At 37.5% G+C, this 25,865-nt stretch overlaps 1 protein-coding gene across 1 annotated transcript in view; it reads right to left on the bottom strand.

Moving 5' to 3' along the window:
- MDGA2 (MAM domain containing glycosylphosphatidylinositol anchor 2) overlaps window positions 1-25,865 on the bottom strand; it is a 932,919-nt gene that overhangs the window by 347,418 nt on the left and 559,636 nt on the right. The window contains exon 4 of the mRNA XM_077126843.1: window positions 5,122-5,318. Coding sequence (XP_076982958.1) covers window positions 5,122-5,318 — 197 coding nt within the window. The remainder of the gene's footprint in view (window positions 1-5,121; window positions 5,319-25,865) is intronic.

Genomic DNA, 25,865 nt, shown 5'->3' with positions numbered 1-25,865 from the left:
GTCTATATTAAAAAGAAAATGCTCCCTGAAGGTTGGAATCAGCTCTTGACTTCTCAATCCAGTAACTCTAAGTTTTCATTCAACAGAATTTTTAGAGAAACCCTGATGATTTTATACCTCTCTATATTTGCGATCACGTGAAACTAGTAATGTCACCTTGTGGTCATTGGGTAGCTCCTGAAGAAGCCGTGGACTCAAGCAGGGTTTCAAAATGACAGTCCAGGGGCCAAATAAAGAACTCAGGTGGTGTTTTCTTTTCCAATAAATGGTCACACACTGTCCAGTTCACAGGAAATCCCACCCATGCTTATTGCCTCAGTCCCAGTCAGACTCACTCAATTATGTCACCACATCAGTAAGCTTCTGTGTTCACAAGCCCTGCCCCAAAGATGGACCTATTAATATGGCCTCAAGTTGCAAAAAAAAAAATTTTTCAATTTTCAGGATCCTAATAGACACTAATGTGCAATTCTAGTAGTTTATTTAGCTGCCATGCTTCTGAGGGACAATTTCTTTATAGGAAGTTCTTTTAAAGGAAATGACCAGTTTTCTATAAATTTATGACTAAACACACATTTACACTTATACACTCCAAACAGGATCTTAAAGGTTAATCCTAAATAAAACTGGTATCAGAAAATCTTACATATGCTCTGAAACTGTTCATAGAGCACCACTACACCTTATGAAGGTAAAATCAAAATGAAGAGATCGGTTTTTAATTTGTTTGATTATGAAATACTGTCAATATGTCATACATCAATAACCTCAATATAACTCCCTGATTGATTTATAGATTCATCAGAAATTATAGCAGACTTTTTTTGTATAAAATTGACAAGATGATACTAATTCTCTACAATAAAAGCATTTTCAACCAGTTAGAAGCAATAATGGAAATTGTTTTATGATGCCCACGTGAAGTATATCAACATGTGTGCTATGCAGGAAAACCATTGTTAGCTCATGTATGAAAAAGCCAATATTCTCTCTGACTGTAACAAGTAAACTTGCCATGTGCTGCTATTTGAGTGTTTTTATAAATTTGACCTATGTGAAATATTTTATGGTGAACAATTATGCACATATATAACCTAAAAACACTGAGGTGCTTCTTGCTCCAGTATGGTTTGGAGAAAATGTACAACTCAGTTCAGAATTATAAACAACAAAATCAAGTAACCAAATGTGAGTTCTTCAAGAGCAGAAAAGACATTTTTAACCTGCACATTGTTGGTAGTTATTAATGGCAGCAAATAATTCCAGAACACATAGTTGCAAGAAAGCTTTGATTGTTTGTTTCTTCAATATTTTTATTGAGATAATGAACTCAGGCTGTCCAAGTAGCAGAGTTACTAGCACAGCCAAAGGTGAGGGAGGGCCTGTGTGATGCAGGATGATAAAGATATTACATGGAAGAAAATTTAAGCAATGAAAATTTTAAATAAAAAATGTCCTTGTTTGCTCATAAAGGAAGAGGGAAGAAAGAAAAAGAAAGGAAGACAAAAGTAAATGTCAGTTACTTTTAAAAGGCATACTCAATAGCTACTAGCCTGAGGGCTCTTATAAAAGGATTTTCAAAATTACCAATATGTAAATATAGAAAAATTCAAATGTATGACTACAAATTTGATTATACTTGTTTAATAACTTTAAAACTACAAATACTAATTTTAATAGTACAAATGAGTTCTCAAAACCTGGACAAGTTCCATATGTTCATTTTCCAGTGCTCAGACTCATCTGCAGGTAACAAATAGCCATATAAAAAACTGGCATTTAGAGTTACCCCAATATTTGTAAATGTTAACATGTTTGAAAAGATTATCAAGGAAAAGCATGTTTTCCAAATGTTAGCAATATCCATGGTTCAAAAGGAAATGACAATAGGAGAATCAAATATACATTAAGGTGATCATTTACCTGGAATTCTAAACCCTAGAGCCATCCAAACAAACACTGGTAACACATTTTTTCTTTTTTTCTCATTAAACTTTCTTTTAATGGGTTTCAAAATTCTGTGACAGATTTTTGGTCGTTGTTTCGATTCAAAAAGCACTAATTTTAAAAACTAAGAACTTAAAACTGCCACATGAAAACAATGGCCCACAAAACATTTCTTTCCTCCTGAAAGTTTTATGATGCCTGCTACCATTACCCAGTCTTTTACTATTAGATTTAAATCGCCAGTTAAGACAAACAGTTCTGAGCCCCTTCTTCCACCACTGATTCACACGGGGGTGGCAGGGGGCAGGGGCAGCACTCACTGAGCTTCTGGGCAGACTTGGTGACCTGCTTCTTGCCCGCTGCCTTGATGGCACCCACAGCAACTGTCTTGTATCACAAACAACAAAACGACCCAGAGAAGGAGAGTCAGAGAAGCTCTCAACACACACGGGCTCACCAGCAACCAGATCAGCGATGGCAGCATCACCAGACTTCAGGGATTTGGGGGCATCTTCCAGCTTCTCGCCAGAATGGTGATCAGTCTTCTTCTTCAGCTTGGCAAACCTGCAAGCAATGTGTGCTGTGTGACGATCCAGCACAGGGGCACGGCCAGCCCTGAGGTGGCCCGGATGGTTCAGGGTAATCCCCTGAGCAGGAAGCCAGCTGCTTCCCGCAGTGGGTCATTTCTGCTGTCACCAGCCACATTGCCGTGATGAACACCTTCTACAGACGTGCTCTTAACACTGAAGCCCACGTTGTCCCCAGGGAGAGCTTCCCTCGGAGCTTCGTGGTGCATTTCAACAGACTTGACTTCAGTTGTAACACTGATGGGAGCAAAGGGGCCCCCCGTGCCCGGTTTGAGAACACCAGTCTCCACTCAGCCCACAGGCACAGTGCCAATACCACCAGTTCTGTAGACATCCTGAAGAGGCAGATGCAAGGGCTTGCGAGTTGCACGAGTAGGTGGCAGGATGCAATCCAGAGCTTCAAGCAGCGTGGTTCCACTGGCATTGCCATCCTTACAGGTGACGTTCCATCCGTTGAAGCAAGGCAGGTTAGCACTTGGCTCCAGCATGCTGTCACCCTTCCAGCCAGAAACTGGCACAAACACAACTGTGTCAGGGTTGTAGCAATTTTCTTATTGTAGGTGCTGACATCCTCCATGATTTCCTCATGTCTCTTCTGACTGTAGGGTAGCTCAGTGGAATCCATCTTGCTAACACCAACTATTAGTTGTTTCACATCCAGTGTGTGAGCCAGAAGGGCATGCTCTTGGGTCTGCCATTCCTGGATATACCAGCTGCAAATTCACCACCACCAGCAGCAGCAAACAGGACAGCACAGTCAGCCTGAGATGTGCCTGGGATCACATTTTTAATAAAGCCTCTGTGTCCTGGGGCATCAGTGACGGTCACATGGTACCTGCTGGATTTCCACAGGGAGATATCAGTGGTGATACCACACACGCATTCAGCTTTCAGTTTATCTGAAACCCAGGTGTACTTGAAGCACCCCTTTCCCATCTCAGCAGCTTCCTTCTCACAGTTTTCGATGGTTCTTTTGCAATTCCACCACATTTGTAGATCACATGGCGAGTCGTGGTAGACTTGCCCACATCTACGTGTCCAACAACAGCAATGCTGACAGAAGTCTTTTCATTTCCCATTTCGGCCTAAGATACAGGAGGGTTTTCACGATACCTGTGTGCTGGTGGCTGCCCCTCTGTGAAAACTGCTAACACACTTTTGTTATGTTTTTTTAATTAAAAAATTATTGAAGTAAAAAAAAAAATCGAAGACTTAAATTGCAGCAGTGCAGAATATATGGAGAACTTGTGATGGTGTCCTATGGCAGTGCCCTTATACCTGAACAAAGGGAGGGTCAGACCGAGTGAGGCTTCCCCACTGGGTTATGACAGGCTCACAGGTGTCGTAACAAGGCTTGATGATGATTTTTGGAGATTTATATTCTGGCAAGTTACAACTCTTGCATCATTTTGAACAGCAATGAATACAAATATGGATGATGGTTTCAGATATGTTTTTATAACCACTGAGTTCTTCCACAGTTCATATTAAAACACTGACAATTATATTAATCCAAAATAGGTTCCAAGTAAATGATTCACCATATAAAAATACATACTTAATGGTGAAAATGGTGGGAAATATATAAATTGGGGATAATTTTATGTGTTTAGAGAATAAAGATGTGAAACTTGCATTAATATTTAAAATTTTGAAATACAATATTAATATTTACATTTTAATTTTTTATTTCCCTACACATGAAAACATGGATGTCTCAAATCTCTAAATGTGATCAAATCTCTATATATCTTGTTACTAATATTATTCATTATTATTACCATTATTATTCATCGTCACAAATATTTTGAACTTTTTTCCAAACACATTTTTTTAAATTTTAAAACTTTTTTTGTTACTAATAAGGTTTGTGCATCTTTCTAGTCACTAAATGAGCCTCATAATAACAGTATCCAAATATTCCTACACATTTCAATGTCCTCTTCTAGAATTATTAATGATCCACTCTTGAAATATTCCAGAGAATATATTTCATGTTATAGTCATTCTAGATAAAGTTAATTCAGTTTTTCTTTTATAGTAAATAAGGTTTTAATCACATAAGCTATTCCAATTTTTTACATAATCAAAGCTCTATTATATCTAAATTAATTCAAAACAAAAAGTGAGTAAAATAAATTAAAGATAGATTTTTCTTAAAACAGAAGCCAAAATAAATCTCAGACAGATTCTATAGTTCCTTTTAAAATATTTATCATGCCAATGGGGAAATTAAAATTTATCCTTTTGAGAAATATTTTCCACAAAGCACAAATCAGTCAGCAAAATATACAAGTCTGTACTTTATCATGAAACCTATATAATTATATAAAATGAAACAGTTTAGGATACATTGCATTGAGAACTTTTTCTAGAGTTAGCATCTACAATTTAACTTCCACATTAAAAATAAATGGATTGTCCATCACTATTTGACTCTTGTAATCTTTCAGTTGAGCACATATTATTTTTTGAAAAGGCAAGATTTTGAGAAACTATCTTTTGAACTGCTTATAATACTGTTTGTTCCCTGAATAACAAAGTATCCTGGTGGAGTGGGGTACAGATAGTATACCTTAATTCCTACCTGGGTAAAGAAGGGTTCATAAATCTCAACTCCTTTATCAGATCCTTGTAGTAACACCTCCTGGCCACGTCGCCAGCTGTACCGAACAGGTGGGTTGGAATTGGCAACACACCGGAGAAACACTGTTCTTTCATAGTAAAATTGTTCTTTAGCTTCACCTATGCTTTGGTGAACGGTTACTACTGGATCATCCAAATCTAGAAAAAATAAAAACAACCAAGTGGTAATGTTATGACTTACACAGCATTCGAAGTATTACACATAAAAAACAGAATCAAGGATGCATATTACTAATTGATTTTATTACTTATCAGGAATCATTTTTTCAGGTTCAACTTATTACCAAGAGATTTCCAATGATAGAGACAAAGAAAAGTAATACTTGTTCCTTAAAATCTCTATTTGTGAGGCAGCATGAATGACCTTGTATGTTTCCAACATTTTTCCAGCAACCATAAAAAGAGACTTCTGTGAGAGGAATCAGAGTGGAATACCCTCCCACTCAGTTTAGCCAGAACAATGGACAACAGTGACAGAAAAATTAATAATAATATCAAGCAGCACAATTGATCCCTGCCCTTAATGTACTTCTTTTACAAGTCTTTATTAATGGATATATTGAAAGCAATCAAAGATCTATGTTTTTAAGTTAGTATAGTCTTTATAGTAACAAATTTGATTTTGCAAAGTTAAATTTTATCTTCATCTCAGAATTTATATCCCATATCATCTATCCCATATCATATTTGCCAATTTGAAATACGCTAACAGAAGGCATATTTCTGTTAGCATATTTCCATTATCAAATGTCATTCATATTTCTGTTACTGAATAATGGAATTAAAATTGTGCCATTTTACACGTATCCTGAAGAAGGGATAGTTACAGAAATAATATACCACAGGATTTGGCAAACGTTTTCTGTATAAGGCCCGTTTAGGAATATTTTAGGCTATGAGGGCATAAGGTCGGTGTGTCTCAACTACACAATTCTGCTGCTGTCGTGTGAAAGTAGCCAAAGGCAGCACATAAGGCACTGAATTTAGCTGACTGCCAGGGAAACTTTATTTACAACCGCTGCTCCTAACCAGATTTCACCCACAGGCCATTGTTTGCCATGGTTTGCTGATCTGGGATATACCTTATCCCAGGTTGTAAAGAGCAAAAAGAAATGAAGAAATATACTTGCTTTAAAAAAATAAAGCATACTCGCATTTCCATGTCATGTATAAACTTAGTCTGTACTTAAGTGTGATGCGAAAACCCTCTGTTTAAATACCAGCTTCACCCCTTCTAGCTTTATACCTGTGAAGTGTTACTCAACCTCTATGGACTTCAATTTCCTTGCTGGTGAAAAGGGAATAATAATAATGACACCAATGGCCTAGGGTTGCTGGAGAGTTAAATGAGATAATCCACAAAATCCTGGCACTAGGGCAAATTCTCCATGAAGGTTATTATTATTACTATTAGCATTGTATCTTATTAGAGCATGGCTACTAGTCAATGATTAGGGCCTCATTTGGACTCTCATTGATTCCATGCGGTTTCCTTACCTTTAACTGACCAAGTCATAACACTTTCAACTGTCACTACAAAGAAGTAAAAATGTCAGTCCTCCACTTGGTCAGGTTATGAAATGCTTCTGCATGGGGAAGACTCTTATATGAAAAGAAGCTACCATACTTATACAAACATAAGAATAGTGAGATGTGTGAACATATGCTATATCGGATATTTAAAAGATACTGTTAGAAAGGATTCATTTTATGGTTTAAAATAATAAAAGGCCTACAAAAGTAGTGAAGTCATAGCCATCCTAAGACATCAAGTCAAGAACAGAATCCCAAATCTTTCCATTTTCAAAAAGTTTTTTTTTCCTAATATGAATTGCTTGACAGACCTCCTTCTTAGATTTCTAGGTTTGCAACATTCTGAGGATTGTTTTTCCCTAAATAGCAAAATCTTTTCACAGCTACCTCAAAGAGCTCTAATTTTAGTAGTGTAAATTTACAGAACAACTGCTGCTTTTTGGTAAAGTTTAAAGAACTTTCAGTTTAAATCTACTCTATTAACTGTGGGGATTTATGTCCTCTGCTTTTAATAAGGTATAATATTTAGGATACTGGCATCATTGTCATGAAATGTTTAAAGGTCTTTAAAATCCATCATACATTCACTTCTGTGGTGACTAGCGCTGCATAAATAAATCTCCTGCAGGAGACCGATTAGCTGAATCCAGACTTAATGACTTGAATAAAGTCATTAAGTCAATGGTAAACAATGACTTATTTTTTTCTTATTCAAAGTATAAATTATTTTAGTCATATGTTCATTTTTAGGGGGTATGAGTCGTCATGTTATAAAAACAAAATTTTTAAGCCATAAGATTTAGTAACAAAACAGAATTGGATGTCAGTATTAAAGATGCCTCCCCTTGGGTTCCAAACAGTTCATGGGACTGCAATCACCAACATCCATTTGCTGATGCAGCATGAATTGTCTCTTTGCTAAGTGGTGACATTGATAGGCTCAGTCAGGAACAGACCGAACCTGTTCAATCATTCAATCACGTTCCTCCCTGAACGGGATGAGATTTGGGTCACTGGCCTCAGAATCTAATCTTCTGACAATTGCTTACTGAACATTCTATTGGTTGCATTCTTTGTTAGCTCTACCCCGATTTAGGAATCCTACTTCGCAAAATTCCCAGGTGTGCTTTTTTCTTTTTTTTAGATTTATATTCAAATGAGCCAGAAACAAGACTTCTTTCAGACAAATCAAATAATGGCATAGTCAAATTATATAGTAAAAGTACACATACATATCCCTATATTTATTACATATACATACCTTATATATACTTGAAATAACATAAACCCATATCACAATTTTACTTAATATGTATTCTCTATATATCCTATAAAATATATGAGATGGTATAATATATATAAGATATAGAATATATGTATTTTTACTATATAATGCAACATAATATATTAGCTATATTGTAAATTTTTATTTGGTTTAAGATAATATCTCCTAATAAGACAGAGACATTTATAATTTAACTATCTGTGGTTAAATATGTGCATTTGTCAGGTTTCTCATAAAATGACTCTGAGACAGATATTTGGAAAGGAGGGAAATTGGGGAGGGCCTTTGGATCAATATGTGTGTGGGAGAGAAGGAAGCAGAAAGACAGAAGGAGAACTGACAACAGCGCTGCTGAGAAAAGGTCTCGGGAGCTCTGGGGAAGCTCTGGAGCGCTAAGTTCCCCTCAGAGCTGGTCTGCTCTGGGCAAGGGATCAGGGCCTTCACACACCTACCCTCTCTGCCATTGATCAGTCATTGATTGTGTGCTTCTCTCTGCAGGAGGGACAACTCTCTTCTCAGAGCAGTTTCTAGGGAGGGACCGAGTTAAGAGCCATGACTGCCAGCACTCTCAGCAGCTGGAGGAGTGAATGCTGTGGTCCTGAAGAGGGGGTCTGGTTGGTGCATTATAACATCCACATGTATCCACTCATCAGGTTTAATGACACACCCTATGTGGTGGCTTGCAGGATGAATCCCAAATTTAGGTATGTTCTTATTCCTGAGCCACATGCCTGTGGGTTTGTATCCATTGATGACAGGATCTCTTGAAGATGCTATTTTTAATTAAGGTGTGGCCAAACTGAAAGAGGTTAACTTTTCATCTGATTTACTAGAGTCCTTTACAAGAAGAAGAAATTTAGAAATAGTGAAGGAAAGCCATTGAGAGAAACCAGAGGTCAGCAGGGACCTAGAAAAGAAAGGAGAAGACATGACCACGGGCACAGTCATGTGGATGGGAAATCCAAGGAACCCTACGATCGACAACAGCCAGCACAGAACGCCTGTCATCAGGGAGAAAGCATCACCTTGCTGATGCCCCATTTTGGATGTCTCCTAGCCTCAAAATCATAAGCCAATAAGTTCCCAGTGTTTAAGCCACCCCAATGTATGGTATTTGTCATGAGAATACCTTTCTTGAGAATGAAGACACCCTAACCGGGAAAGGCTACTCCAGGATTCTGAGAGAACTGGAGAAGAAGTGGGTTTGGATGATAATAATCATCTCCTTCCACTACTACCACCCAGGTCCTCTCATCCTGGGCTTGCACCATATTAAGCTAAGTAATTTACCTGGTAGGGTTACCTAACCACCTGACCGTCACACCTGAGGAATCTGAGCCCTGGTCACCGTACCCTTCTCAGGCCATAGCTGATGCACTTGCCTGTTTAAAATTAAAGCTGAAGGGGGAAGAACAAGAAATGACTCAGTGGATCAACTGGGTATCAAACACATTCTTCACTCCCTCACTGTGTAACCTCAGCCTTATCTCTACCTGAGACTACGGCTCAATTACTCTTGCCCGCATAGCAACTTATCTTCTTATCTGATGTTTTTTGGTACAAAGAGCCTAAAGTGAGTGAATGGCAGCTATGACTAAACATTTAATGGAATTCTTGCTGTGTCACTTAATAGAAAGGTTTCACTTTCTGAGAACAATAGATTCTAAGCTGGCAGGACCTAGAGTTGTGGGGTTGGAAGTACATATTTCCCAAGGGGGACACTGGATGGGATGGCCACTCCTTAGCTCTTTGGCCCATGTATTATACTTAGGAGAGAAAATCACCATATAATAATGATCATTGATTTAGGATGTATACTGCATCCAGGAGTATAACATCACATACTTCACAACATTATACTTAGTTCACCCCTCAAAAGTCCACTCCTTAACTCTATAAAAGGGCATTTCTATGTGGTGCAGTACATAATAAGACCATGTAATCCCAGAGTGATGTGTCCACTGCTATGCCTTCACTGTTGGAAAGTGTGTTTCTGTTCTGGATGACATGTTAGAAAGGACCCTGTGTTAAGAATCAATCATTCTACAAACCTTCAGATACAGCTGATGGTTGAGGTTATCAGGCAAACACAATTAGAATGCATGTCACGTCCATTAAAAATGATGCACTTCTTCCAGCCTAAAAAGGGTTCAATGTAATCAACTTGTAATCAGTCAAGGGACTGGTTGTTGCCTCAAAGAAGTATGCCTTACCAAAAATCAAGTGTTGGTCTCTATTGCTGACAGATTAGATGTTCAATAATGGCAGTAGCTAGATCACCCTCATGAGTAAGAGTCCACATTTTGAGCTTATGCTTAGCCTCTATCCCTACCATTATGACTATTCTTAGATGATCCCACTGAATGATGTCAGAGGGCTGAATTATTCTGCCTACTTGTTTTTTGTGTGTGTGCCCCTTTTTTAGTGATCATTAATATGCAACACAAATTTTATCATAACTCATGCCATTCCCAAATGTACATCAAAATACATGAAGAGATCTTCTTTTTCCATAAAATATGGCTGATTAGGTCCATCATAGAAACCAAAGTTCTGCCCACTGAGAGGATTTCCCTTCCCACTGACTTTCAGGGACATTCTAGTGTGGGGCTTAGTGAAACAGCAGTTCATTTTTTTTACCTGCATCAATATAATGAGCTGACTCAGTAATGAAATAAGCTCATTTTTTTTTTTTTCTACTCCATCAGCTAGATGTAAAAGGCTCCCTGTGCTAGTGTGGAGCTGTTACATGCCCCAGAAAAGGCCAGATTATTTTAATCTGTTCTTGCAGTTACAGATCTATTGTGGGTGGGACCTTTTGGTTAGGTTGTTTCAATTGGGATGTGACCCACCCAATTCAAGGTGGGTCTTAATCCTTTACTGGAGTCCTATCTGAAAGGATAAAAGTCAGAAAACACCAAGAGAGCTCAGAGAGGTGGCCCCCAGAAAAGAAAGAGGATCCACAGATGCTCAGAGAGAAAGCCACTGGAATCATATGCTAAAAGCAATGGAACCCAGGAGTGAAGGACCAGCAGATGCCAGCAATGTGCCTTCTCACGTGACAGAGGAACCCCAGATGCCATCAGCCTTTCTTCAATGAAGGTATCATCCTGTTTATGCCTTAATTTGCACATTTTCATGTCCTAAGAACTGTACATATATAAACTAATAAATCCCCGTTGTAAAAGTCAACCCATTTCTGGTATATTGCATTCAGTAACTTTAGCAAGCTGAAAACATCCCCTATATGACCAAATGTTAGCAAAAGGAGAGGCATTAGTAGGTGCCATGGAGACTGGGCACCTACTGTACAGCTCTTTGCCTTGGCCCAATACTAAAGTACCACTTCCATATTATGATGGATTACTTCTGGGTCTACCATTTTTATGACTAGTTATTTGTGGCTCTGACAAAACCTACCTCAGGGATATCCCCATGTGGGACTCTGCTGAAATAGCAGTCCAATTTTTGGCTTTCATCCATATAATGAGCTGACCCATTCATGAAATAAGCTCAACCTTTTTTCATGAAAGAAATATGACCACATTTGCCATGTGGCCATTTGATGTTCCATGATCAGGCTCTTCATATCTACCAACACCCATTAGTACACCAGGAGCTGTTTTACTAAAGGTATATAAATCTCCTTACAGCCTTACTCCTAACCCTAGAAATATACTTTGTGTTTCTCCTACTGGGGTTGTTATAAACCACACAGCATCCTTTCTAGCACTGATAGATCCAATATCATAGATTCCCCTGTGTTATGTTGTTTAAACAGCAGGCCCACTTGCTACACAGCCCAGTGGCAGAGCCCTTTCTTACTCTGAGCCTCACAGCTGATAGTCTTTTCCTGATACATGTATTGCAATGGTATTTCCAAGCGTGGAATACCAAAGAACCCAAAGGCACTGTGCTTCTCTCTGAAGGACAGGACTTGCAAGAAGCAGTAATTTGTTCTTTAGTGTAGATGGAGAACCCGGACACACAGACCTCTAAAATTTTACTTATGTGGTGGGTCCCTGAATCTTTGAAGGTTTATTCCAATCCCTCTGAATTGTGACTGTTTTACCAAGGCATCAAAATACCTGGCACTTCTTGTTAGCCTGGACGAATAAACATGATCTCATTGATACAGTGAACCAATGCCACATTCGGCAGAATGTCCAGATAGTCTATACATCCCTCTGGACTATGTTGTGACAATGGGTGTGAAAGTATATTAAGCTTTAAGACAAGACTTCAAATGTTTATTGATGTCTGTTCCAAGTGAAGGCAAATTATTTCTGATCCTCCTTCCTAACAGAAATGGAACAGAACACATTTACTACACCACTGGAGACATATTATGTACCTGAGGCCATGTTAATCTGCTCTAGCAAAGATACCCGATGTGGCAGCAGCTGCAATCAGGGCACTGCGAAGCTGAGTTTGTGATAGTCCACAGTCATCCTCCTGGAACTACCTGGTTTGGGCAGGAGACAACATTGTAAATAAATAAATAGGGATATATTGGAGTCCACTATCAATGCATCTTTTAGGTCATCGCGGGTAGTATTAATCCCTGCCATTCCCTGTGTATGATATTATGTTTGATATACTATCTTGGCTGAGAGTGGTGATGTTTCAGAGGTGTCCATGTAGCATTCCCACTTGGATAGCTTTCGCTCCACAAGGAGTCAATGTAGGTATTTTGACAACTACCATGCATGTCTGTGCCAACTGGAAGTAAATGACAATAGGGTGGGTCTGTGCACTACTGGTAGATCCAAAGTGAGCCAGACCTTGGCCACAGCCTCATTTATTACCTAGTAACCACTGTGGCACTCTAACAGAGGGGATGGCATAAGGATGCTGTGGGACTCTAAGCATCAAGGCCAACTCACATGTTGGGTTCAATAGTCCTCAAAATATTTCTGTCGTCTCCTTTCCTAATTGTGTGGTTATCCAAATAATGGATGTAAGTTCCTTTGGAGACAGGACTTGGAGAATTGTTGCCATATACATACTAAAATGTTACAAGGTCCTTCTTTCTGCAGATGTAGTCTCTTCTTCAGTCAAGCAAGTCAATAACTAAAAAAATGCCTCAAGCTAGGAACAGGACAAGCACTTATGAATTTACTAGGTGCAAATATTCAGCTTTCTGAACATCTACCCTTGATTCCTTTCAATTGTATAGTTTGGGAAATGCCCTTCTTGGCTGCTCATTCATTCTGGTCTTACAGGTGCTGTGTTCTATTAACCATATTCATAGCTCACTGTGGGTCAGGAGCTCTGGATGCATTCAAACTTAGCTGCTCATTTAAGATATGTGTACCCATTTTGTTCATTACATGTAATCACTAATATTTAACCTCTATTATTTTGTGTTCACCTCATCCCCCTTGCTATTAGGGAGCTCAATTCTGTAATAGAATTGCCTAACAGCAGTCTTTGCCTACAGAAGTTAATCACCTCTGAGCATCTGCTTGCATCCTATCAAATTTCTATTGTTTTGGTCAATGGGCCATCTTCCAAGCTTTTTTATGGGACATAGTGAGCTGATGATTTTTTCTGGACTTTACCTGGTGTATCCACTTTTGTGTGACCACATCTCTGAGCTTTTTGATCCTTTTGTCTACTATCCACTACTGCAGATTGGACATTTATAGTTCATTTAGTGGACATTACTGCTTTCCTCAAGCTACCAAGAGTCATCCTAGAAGCTGATAAGCATCATCACCTGCAGTGCCTGCCAAGGTGATAAATCTTGTTTCATGGGAGAATGCTCTCATATCCATAAACTCAACCTTATTCAACCTCTCTTGATCCAGAAACTCTAGAGTCTAGTCCCAATATTGGCTACAGACTGAAGCTCATTTAGAGCATAGTTCCTTTTATCCCTATGAGGCCCAGTATTTCAATGATTGGGTTATGTCATCTCTTAAGCCTACATATTAATCTGATGGTCAGGAGGGGAGGTAAGGGTAGATCCTAAGAGGTATGTGAGTTGCTATAAATGGTGGATATTTCTGAATTACTTTCATGCAATAAGGAAGTGGTAGCCTCTCAAAGGAAGAATGAGCAACCTTTGCAGGCCCAGAAAATTTAGGGAGATGTGGGATTGTGTTTTGTTTCCTTGCTGCTAAAACAAATACCATACAATTAGTGTAAAAAAATGGGAATTTATTGGCTCACAGTTTTGAGGCTAGGGAAAGTCCAAAATCCAGGCACGAGTAATGCCATGCTTTCTCGCAGAAAACTATAGTACTCTGCCAGCAATCTGTGGTCCTTGGCTTTTTTTGTCAGATGGCAATGCACATTGTGTGTCTTCTCCTTTCTCTTCTGGGTTCTGTTGACTTCCAGCTTCTGGCTGCCTCCATGGCTTATCTGTCTGACTTTCTCTCTGTTTTACAGGACTCCAATAATTCATAGGTGAGTCTAACCTGATACAGTTGGGCCACATCTTAACTGAAATAACATCTTGAAGAGATCCTGCTTACAGTAGGTTCATACCCACCAGAATGTGGCCCAAGAAGAAGAGCAAGCCTAAACCGTGGTATACAATTCAATAGACCATAAGTTGCAAGGTTTTTAGTTGATCAGCTTAGCTGCACCACCTTCCCCATCCCACCCGCACTCCCAGTCTGGGTTTATCCCATTTGTTTCCAACCAGGGTTCAGACCCTGACCTGACTGACTTGCCAGGGCTGAAGATAAAAGTTTTCTGGAATCCTTCCTCTACTTTTAATTAAGTCCTAAGCTTACTGTCAGCTTTTTATAAACTCTGGTTACGGTAGATAAAAGTCCCTTTACATTGTGCTAAAGAGAACTTCTTACTCTCATCACTTTCAATTGATGATTAATTACAACCTTTCATTCTTGCCCGCCTCCCCCTGCCCCCACATAAACAGAACCGGGTAAAAATCATCTGAGTTCAAATAGAGTTGAGAGGCTACTCTGGAGGTTGCTCTTATGCAAGCTTCAGGTAGACCTTGCTACCCATCTAACCTGTCAACCCCCAACAAGGACCATTTCAGCCAATCCTAAAGAACACATAGGGCAATATATAAGATTCCACAAGGTTCCAGGCACTAGAGTAACTTTCCAGAAACCTACAACCTCCAGATGGGTCCCTGGTCCAGATAAGTCCTGCAACCTAGCCCAGCCTCTCCAGAACATCAGATAGTTCCATCTCCCTACCTCATATTAGTGACAGACCCTTCCAATATCAAAAATTTAGAATTGCCATAGCCCAAACAACCCTAAAGAGAGGGATGGAAAACTCAAAGGTGATGGTGGGATTATACATAAAAGACAGGACTTAACACATTAATATGAATGCTGAATCATTAAACTGATATCTCTTTTAGTCTCCAGTATTTTAGAGCAGCTACAAGTAAAAACCTAAAATTGTGAAATTGCAACCCATGTCAAAGTCTGAAATATGTTCTATAATTAATTATGATACTGTGTTTTGAAATTTATAGCTCTTTTGTATATATGTTATTTTTCACAAAAAGAAGGAAAAAAGTTGATTGTGATTATAAAAAAGTATTTAAGCCCTCTAGTCTCATACATTCTGGAGGAGCTAGAAGGAAAAATAGGAGAGGATTGTATGGTAGCCCATGACAAACTCTGTAACCACTTTTTGAAGAGTGCTTTGAAAACTATTGCTTTTTAATTTCTTTGCTTTGTATGTATGTTACACTATACAATAAAAAAAGTGGAAAAGAAAAGTATCCAATTCCATGACCTTTTAATTATAACTTTCCCCTGAATTCCTCAAAAGCCTGAGATACCGAATCCACAGTATCTAATCTTCCACTGGTACATCCCAGTTCCCCATAGGTAGAAGCACTGTGAATTTCACCACCATAGTATTCCAAGGTTGTCACTGATCCATCTACTACTAGCAGCGGGGTTGTCGGATGTGGGCTGATGGATGGTCTCATTCTAAATATCCACTTCAGCGCTGCTTCTTCAGACTCCCTAGAACGTGTTCCTTAGGAATCAGATTCCTTGATGAAGACATGCATTCAGGAAATTTACTGGGGAGTGCCGTCAGGATCAACTCATATGGTGGGGTGCAAAACCAGTAGGATTGGGCAGAGGGAGGAGCTGAACTGTGACACACTACTATGACATTCCCAGATGGTGGAGGAGGAACTCTATGGTTAAGGTGGCCCTTCAAAGCTGTCCTGCCATGAAACAAAGAGACCAAGACCTTTATAGTACCCTATTTATTAGTCACTAGTAAAGGACTTCCCAGGCAAGAAGGCTTGACTTTGGGTTAGGTGGTTCCTTTGTGCTGAGGACATTTACAAGGGCACTTCTATTCTCAGCTGAGATCTCACACCTGCCAACACTGTAATGATTTAAGCAGAACATCAGCTCTACAGTTTTATCCAACAATGTAGAGGATCCCATTTTTTATTTGCTTCAATCTCTCTCTATATGGTTCAGAGGGCATTTGATATCGATATTTATTCAAGTTAATTTTCATACTATATGCCTTTAATTACATTATGAGGAAAAGCATACATGTTCTATTATTGCTGATAATAGAATAAATGCTGATGGCATTTATTCTCTCTAAAACAAAATTCTTTTCATTTCATAGATTGAATGTATGCAATTCAAATATCTAGAAAGCATATCCTTTGATAAAGGTAAAATATTCTTTAAAGGGCATACAATTTATACTATTTAACAGGGACAAACATTCTTCACACTGAAGGAATAATGTAAATCATTGATTACATTATTTGATAGATATTTCCTTAAAATATATTTTAATACGATTTTTGTTATAATGTTCTACTAAATATATGCCTTTTTGGGATGGGGGCCATGTCTTAGGCATATTTTTATCCCTAGAACCCAACATATAGATATAAATACTCATTAATGATCTAATAAATCAATATGAAGGAAGAATAATCTATAACTAGCATGGTAGATATAAATTTTCAGCAATGCTACTCATACAGACCATACTGATAAACTAGGATAAAAAAACATTTTTCCCATAAATTCAGAAGATTTTCCTTTCTTACCACTGATTTTCTTGAAAGATTGTTTTACAATTAGATATGTCAAACAGTGACAAATTAAAGCAAATCCAAAATTTTTAAACTGATGATGCAAACCACCTTTCTTAATCCTAAAAACAACAAAAGTCTCCAAAAACAATTTACAACATTAAAAAAATTTGACGAAAAATTGAACGAAACAAAATTTTCCAAAACAATCTGATCCTTTCCAGTAATTTTTGTTTGTTTACATTTAAGAATTTTCTACTTGCCTAATTATATTTTATAATTTTTTTTTAATTCCTATGGGATTTGACACAGATGTTCAGGACACAGTATAGAAATAATCAATAACTAATAATGATGGAGCTAATATTTCTTGACTACTTGTTTTGTTCTAGGTTCTTAGGGGGAAATATCATATACTATCCACATAATTCCATGGTTACAATGATTCTAAAAGGTAATTAATATTTCTTTTGATCTACTTGGAATTTCTGAGAAATAAGGCAATTTATCAGTTTATATTTAGCACTACATTTAGTAGTATTATAATCCAATGTATGTGAGTCCAAAATATTATTGTCCATTATTTTCTAGCAAATCTTTGCATATCTACAATATGTTAGTCTTTATGTAGAACACTCAGTTTACAAGTAGCTTAAAGGTCATATGCCACAAAAAGATAATTAAGATGAAAAAAAAACATATGGTTTGATTAAAAATCCTATAGACATGGAAACCAAAGATTAGCAACTAACTTTGTCTGGTAACTATAGTAAAGATCTCCTGAAAAGATTATGCCTGAAATAAATTCTGAATTATGAAGATATTTAGCCAGGTAAAGAGTAGAGAGTCGCATGAAAAAGGACTGAGATGTCAGAGAAAATGTGTTACTCTTCAGCATAGTTAAAAAGTGTATTTTGGATGTTGGAGGTATTATATGACATGATCTTTAGGAGGTTGAAGAAAAAGTGGGGGGGGTGGCAACTCATTAGCAGACCATGAATGTCATGGTAAGGAACTGAGGTCTTAGCATATAAACAATGGGCACAAGTTCCAAATGAAATATTAGCAAATCAATTCTATTATTTTTTAGCCAATGTATTAATGAATATACTTATCCCAAAACATGGTATATCTGTTCATTTACTAAGAACTTATATTTCATTCTTAGGAAGATCATCCTCACTTATTTCTCAAGGAGAGATTTAGAGAGGGAAGGAATACTGGCAAGTTTATAAGAAGGGAATTGGAGAAGATATTGAAGGACTTGGTTTGGGCAGTTGGGTAGATGCTGCTGCCAGTAACTGAAGTACAAAATGGAATACTGTACCTGGCCATGGGGAGGTAAGTATTATGGCAGGTGGTGGAGTTCCTGACTTCTGTTTAGATCATGCTGAATTTTAGGCAGCTATAGTTCCCCAGTCAGAATATGGGAGCTAGAATGGGAGGTCGGGGCTACAGAAATGGATTTGGAAGTCATGAGTATGCACACAAGGACAAGTGTGCCTACTGAGAAGAGAATCGGTCCAAGGAGAGGACCCTGGGCAGACAGAAAGAAGGAAAACCTCTGAAAAAGAAGAAACTGTTGTGGGAAAGGTAGAGAGAGGAGAAAAGATCAATAGGGAACAAATCTAAGAAGCATTTCTACAGCTATAGAGGGGTTGGGTAAACATTATAATGATACACAGAGATAAAGTAAAAGCAGAACTAAAAGTGACCTTTACATTTGGCAAGAAATAGGCTAGTCCACTGTGCCTGTGGAGGGGTGGCACCAACGGCCAATATTCCATACCTTGCGGAGTGAAAGACATGAAACCATGGAGACATTCATGGGGATAATCCTTTCAATCAACCTGTCTCAACAAGAAAAAATTAGGGGAGCATATGGAGGACAAAGTGGGCAAGCGTTTCGTTTTGTCTTGTTTTGTTTCCCCCTAAAAGGAATGACATATATTTAAAACCCAGTAGGGAAAACACAGCAGTTTAACGGTATAAAAGGATAGGGAACTTTAGGAAAATGATTACTGTTTGAAACAGCTGTTTTATTAAATAATTATGATTTCAATTATATAATTATGGCTTTTTACGTGCAAAATTATTAAAAGTTTCTTCGTAATCGGTGGTATGCCCCATTTCTTAGAAGGTTTTCATCAAGCTCCCAATCTTTTGGCTAGAAAACTCAATTATTTTTCACCATTACCTATCCTTCCCTCAAGGTATGTTTTTTTTTTCCCTTAAAATATCAAAAATTAGTCTTTGCAGACTACATAGCCTTCTTTGGCAGATGATTCACTAAGTCATGGAAACATCTGCTTTGTCTATTACTCACTTCTCTTGGGGTACTTTAATGATGTGAAAGAGCTAACCACGTCCCAATATGCACTGACACAATTAACCTATGTGCTTAAGAGTAATCAGTTATTAACTGCCACCAAAGTCATGGGGTATAGTTTCAAGTTAAAGAATCAATTAATCTCAAAAATAATCACAGCAGAAGCATGTTTTCCACAGGGGTTTATTCCACCATTTGGTCCAGTTTTTCTGTCTTTAATCTTTGAATCAAACCAAATGAATCTGAAAACCCAGACGGCAAACACACATTAAATGCTGTATTGAATGCTTTCTCTCCAGGAAGTTCTAAAAATCTTTAAAATCCTATACAAAAGAGATTCAAATATGTTTTCTTAAGGAAACTAAGGACTCAAAACACTTTGATGTACTGAAGCTAATGGAGTATATTAAATTTTCACTTAATGGACAGGAACTTTTATTACCCTTATAATTAGAGGATGAGTGCAAATGGCGACAGATAATGCTAACCATACCTGAGTGTCACTTGACACCACCCAAATAAAATTAAGTTGCCTTGAAGCTATATAAAAGAAAAACTAATTAAGTCATGATTAGGCATATCAATATTCAAGGACAAAACACATTATTTTAAATAAAGCATCAAAGTCAATGATTGTTAGCACTTTTTGCAGATGTCACACAAAAACACTGCTTTCTTAGATACTGCAATGGGAAATTTTGTGCAACATTGATGGTGAAATGTTTCTTATCTTTTCCTGCACAGCGATTTTTGAACAGGGGCTAATTTTATCTAATGTCCTATAAAAGTAAACAAGCAAAATGGGTACTTATGGTCAATTTTCAAAGTGAGACATTTATAAGAATGAGGCAATATGATTAAACTCATTCTTGGGTGAAATTTTGTTTTTATTCATCTACACTCACAAATTAGAATCCACTATTTGTTCTTGTGCCAGCTTGAAAGGATTCTGTGTCCTAGAAAAGCCATGTTTTAATCCTGATGCATGCTGTGGAGTCAGCCATTTCTTTTAATCCCTATTCAGCACTGTAGGTTGGAAAGTTGATTAGATTATCTCCACAGATATCTCCATATTTCCAGGAGATTAATCTACTGGAATCCCTTAAAAGAGGAAACATTTTTTGGAAAAAGTTTAAGAGCCACGAGAGCCCACACAGCCAGAGACCTTTGGAGATGAAGAAATAAGCACCCTTGGGAAAGCTTCATGAACCAAGAAACCTGGAGAGAAAGCTAGCAGACGTTGCCATGTCCCCATGTGCTTCTCCAGTTGAGAGAGAAACCCTGAATATTGTCAGCCTTCTAGTACCAAGGAGTCTTTCCCTGAATGCCTTAGATTGGATATTTCTGTATCCTTACTTTAATTTGGACGTTTTCACACTTTAGAAGTGTAAACTTGCAACTTAGTAAATTCCCCTTTTTAAAAGCTATTCTATTTCTGGTATATCGCATTCCAGCAGCTACCAAACTAGAACAGTTTTATAAGCATCTGAAAACATATTTTATCGTTCTTAAGCCAATATTATCTTGATGAATCTGCACATTATTCTAGGGAAATAGTTTTCAAATTTTCAGATGGCCTGAAGAACTTATCCTAGGATTTTCTCTTTACCATCTCCTTATCTGTTTTCGATAGAGCTCCGGAAAAATGACGATAAATAAGATGGAACCTGAACTTAAAAAAATGCATACAGACACACCCAGCACACACAAACATACACACCCACATACACACATACATAATAATTCATGTGTCTACATTTATATACATACGTTTCCTGGTCTTTTTCATGTTAATAGTTGCCTCCAATTTTCATCCCTTTCCCCATATTTTTACCTTCCCAGTAACCCCTGCTGACATTTTGGTATTATTTTGTTTTTCTTCAGGCTCATATGTTTATACACACACACACACACACACAAACACATACACGTATGCATACGTACTTATGTATGCAAGGATTTCTTTTTCTTTTTGCAAAAATAAATTTTATAAAAATTGTATAATGTCACTTTTTCTTTACGTCTTACTTTTCCCAAATGAAATACCTCATAGAAATTCCTCATGAAGAGCTCTAATCCTTTTCTGAAAAATAGCTTTACCTTATTTCTAGTTCATGAATGTATTACAATTTATTCAACCATTCCCCTATTATGTCTATAGATTGCATGTCCAGGTTTTTGTCTTTTTGAGCAATATTACATTAATTGCCTCTGAATATGCCCCTTCAAACTAGTGGTTTTATTTTTATGGGAAAATTTTTATAAGTAGAAAGTTAGCTTGTCAGTAGTTATAACTCATTTTGCCTTGTTGTTTGCTAAGAGGAACGAACATTTCACCACAGACAAATGAAGGCATCATTTTTCTTGCATTTCTGCTATGGTAGATTTTTTTGGTTCTTTAAATTTTTGTGCAGTCTGATTGAGTAAGGTAGAAGCTTTTCGGGAAGTCACGAACCTGCTCAGCAGCCATCTCCTAGCCCTCTCTTTTCCTTGAGTGCAGATGTTTCAATATGTTCCATTCTGCAGCCTGGAAGGGACAGTAGATCTAATGGAACTGCCTGGCCATACTTTAACCTGGAAACTGGGAAGAAGTTCCAGCTGCTTCTCAGGGTGGGGACTCTCTGAGGCAGAGCATCTTTCCGCCTGGGTATAATGCCCCACCCTCGAGCAGCCCAGATTTTTCCCTCATCTCCGAATGGAGCTGAGTGTGCAGAGCTGTCATCCACCGTCCCTCATCCAAGCAGTCAGTCTTTTAGGGAGAATAGCTGCAGTGCAATCTTTCCCCTGCTCTTTTTTGGACCTTTGCCCTGTGCAAGTAATAATGCTGTAATTTGCTGAAAATTTCTATTGTACTCGAGCCATTATCAAAGATAAATATTTTATCAAATTTATAGTGTTATCTAAAGAAGTGTGTTTTTCAACAGGCACTGCACCTTGGGTAGTAATTAATATTTTGATAATTTAAATTTTCCTAGAAAAATCATCCATTTCCACAAGAATTACAAAATGTAGTCTCTTAATTTGTGTAATCTCTCCTGTATCTAAAATTATGTAAGGTTTTGTGATCTTTCTGTATCTTTTCTCACTGCTGGCAAGAAATATTTTTGCTTTTATTCCTTTCTCTTTATTAAAAATTGCAATGGGCTTATTTTTACTTACCTTTTAAAAATAATCAGATTTTATATTTTAAAGTTTCTACTTGGTATGCTATTCAACTTTTACTTTAGTGTAATGGTTACATTCAGGTATCAATTTGGCCAGGTTATGGTGGCCCAGCTGTTCGGTCAAATAAGCACTGGCCTGGCTATTACGACTGGGATATTTCACGGCCTCAAATTTAACATCGGTTAGTTGATTGCATCTATGGCTGATCACATCTAACCAATTGTGGAGATTGCCTTCAACAATGAGAATGGTCTCAGATGAACGCTTTAAAAAGAGAAGTGATGATCCAGCTGTAAGAGGAGAGAATTTTTATCTCTGCCTTAGGCAGCCAGCTCCTCCTGGGGAAGTCATCAAACGCCTTCATCAGAGTTCCCACCTTGTGGCCTCCTCTATGAAATTTAGACCTTTCCATCCCCACAACCACATGAGGCAACTCTCATAAAATTCTTTCCCTCTCTCTCTCTGTGCCTGTCTCTCTCTCAGTTCTCTTACTCTAGAGTAGCCTAATACACTTTACTAACTCCATTTATTTAACTAATTAAAATTTATGAATATTACTTTATTTCATTATGTTTCTGATTCCTTAAGAAAAAAGTCTGGTTTTTAAAAACTTTTTAAATCACAAAGGTATTTTGAGCTATCAATTCTGCTCTATTCAGCATTCGTTGTGTTCCTAGATTTTGTTATGAAATCTTCTGCTTAATTGCCTTGTAGATACTTGATTATTTTCCTATTGTTTTCCCTTCAATACAAGGCTATTAAGATGTATTTAAATTTTCTAATAGAAAGTTTTTGGAAGTTACCTTTTTATTATTTATTTGTTATGGTCAGAGAATAGGCACTAAACATATTTCACAGGAGGTGTCCGGCAGGGGCAGGTCATTAGTTCTGGAAGCCATGTTGGGAGGGGCGGCACAGCCTCCACAGCTCCAGTTGCATTGCCCTTCCCAGTTCCCCCGACCTAACAAATTTGTTAAGGTTTTTTTAAATCTATTAGTAGCCAAATCCATGAATAATTTTAGGGTTGGCACCCAAGGAGAGGTAAGAAAGGCATTTTTTTCTTGTCTAAGGTGACAATATTTTCCTCTCATATTAATAATGCAATTTTTTTTAGATGGCCTTGGTGACACTTTGTGCATTCCCCTCTTCCCCTCCTTGCTTCCTTATACCTTGGAAAAATTCTTAGAAGCATATTTATTTCCCCTAACCTCTCAACCCATCTGCAAACTCCTAATTTCTGCTTTGATAAGAAAATACGTTTATTTCTAAGTTTCTTTCAGATTTTCCCTAAATGCCTGCTTTTCAGTTTAGGAAGTCCTAGTTTGGGTTCTTACTTAAACATTCACAAGCTTGTCCTTATCCACTAAATACAAATACACACACACACACACACACACACACACGTGCGCACTAATGTTACTGGCCCATCTTGAGGTCACTGTTTTTCCCTCCAGTCTTTTCCAGAGTAGTCACTTCAGGACGCATGAATGAGTGGTCACTTGACCGAGTTCTCGTACATCGTGGAAAATCTTTCTTTGGTCCTTAAAAAGCCAATGACATAGTCACTGACTTTAGAATTCCTTTTAACTGTAGATATTATCTATTGCCTTCAGTTTCTGTTGTAAAAAAATAAGAAATCTGATATAAATCTGTTTTTATACCTTTATCCTTTTTTGTTTGTTTGTTTGTGTATTTTGTTTTGTTTTGTTTTTGCTGTGCATTTCCTTCTTCCTCCTCAGGTTTCAGAGCTTTATGTGTAAAAGCCCAAGAAATGATCTTTCTCCTGATTCTATATAGTCTTCAGTATTTGGATATTTAGTAAGGTTACAAATCCAAGTCTTTTTCAATGTAAATAATAGGACAATGCTATTGTTCTCTTAATTATTAAATTAACGTGTTCTGACCTCTTGTTCTTTTTCTGAAATGTCTAACATTTGCTATTAGTTCTGTAGGCTATATTCTCCAAGACTCTCTGTCTATTCCCCAATTTTGATTTGGATTATATCTTCCAGGTTTTTCTTTCTTTCACATTCTTGATTTGTATCTGTTCATATTTTTTGCTCTGTAATTTGAGACATTTCCAGTATTTTTTCCCACACCACCCATTTGACTCTCACTTTGAATTAATTGACTGAACACCATAGTTGAGAAATTATAATTTTTAGCCCAAGAAAGTCTATTGCGTGTTTGCAGGCACAGTCAAGAGAGGCACCCAGCACAAAAATCCCCTCTAGAGTTTTCATTATATATTTTATTTTTATTTTAAAAAATTCATGCTGCAGTCTGTCTCACTGAGTTTGTGCTCTGTTCTCATGATGTTCTTTTCTAGCCATAGGGCTAAGCTGTTTTACTCTGTTAGCTCTTTCGGGTTCTAATCTGATTGTTGATGAATCCCAAATATATGAAATGCCAAGAGTATGGGAAAACAACACAGTTCTCGATCCACGGAACACTGATGCAGACACAGGTAAGCTGGCGGTCCTCTGCCGAGGGAAAAGAGGAAACTTCTGCCTTTCTTGTGCCTTTCCATCCCCAGGGGCAAGCGCATGGCTGCAGAACCTCTTCTCTACCCGAAGGGCTCGTGGTCCAGGAACATACAGCCAGGTGACTTTCCTCTTAACTACCCCTAATTTTCTTTTGATGAAGTGTCTTTCAGTATCTGCAGCATTTTGGAAGGCCTTAAATTTAATATTGATCTGTTTTCCTTTACGTTTAAGTAGCTATTAAAATTAATATAGCATCTGTATACATTAGTTCACTGCTATTCTCTCATCCATGGTGAATATCAATCAGATATTAGCTTGGCTATGAACTCCATCTAACTCATCCTTATTGTAGGCTAGGTCTAACACTAAAGTAACAATCTCTGCCATATCTGATATGAAAGCATGGCATATCTGTCTTTTAGAGACGTGATAGATATCACATATACACATAAACACACATACTTATATATACATACACACACACACACACACACACGTATCTTTTAGTGATATATATACATATCTTTTGGGGATGTGATATATATACAAACACAAACAGGAAACAAAAATAAAAACAACCGAAAAGTCTTGGCCTTTTAAATAGCTCTTTATTTGGCAAATTTGGATCTATTTTCTTTATTTACATATTTCTTTAAGCCATCGATTTGGTTTCTTAGATTCAAATTCTCAGGGGATAGGTGTAGTTGTTTTGCAAACTTGAGAGAGTACTCTACTTGAAACATAACTGCCAACTAAAGACTATAATTTATTTAATTAGATAGTACAGCATATGTTTGTTTACTCTTATGAAAATTACTGAACAGTTCAAAATGTATTCAACCCCTAAAAGTCTTTAAAATCAACT

This window comes from Tamandua tetradactyla, chromosome 14 (assembly GCF_023851605.1).
Source record: "Tamandua tetradactyla isolate mTamTet1 chromosome 14, mTamTet1.pri, whole genome shotgun sequence".
In the NCBI taxonomy this organism is placed as follows: domain Eukaryota; kingdom Metazoa; phylum Chordata; class Mammalia; order Pilosa; family Myrmecophagidae; genus Tamandua; species Tamandua tetradactyla.
The sequence above is the reverse complement of the archived record's forward strand: the minus strand, read 5'-3'. Positions and strand labels throughout refer to the sequence as shown.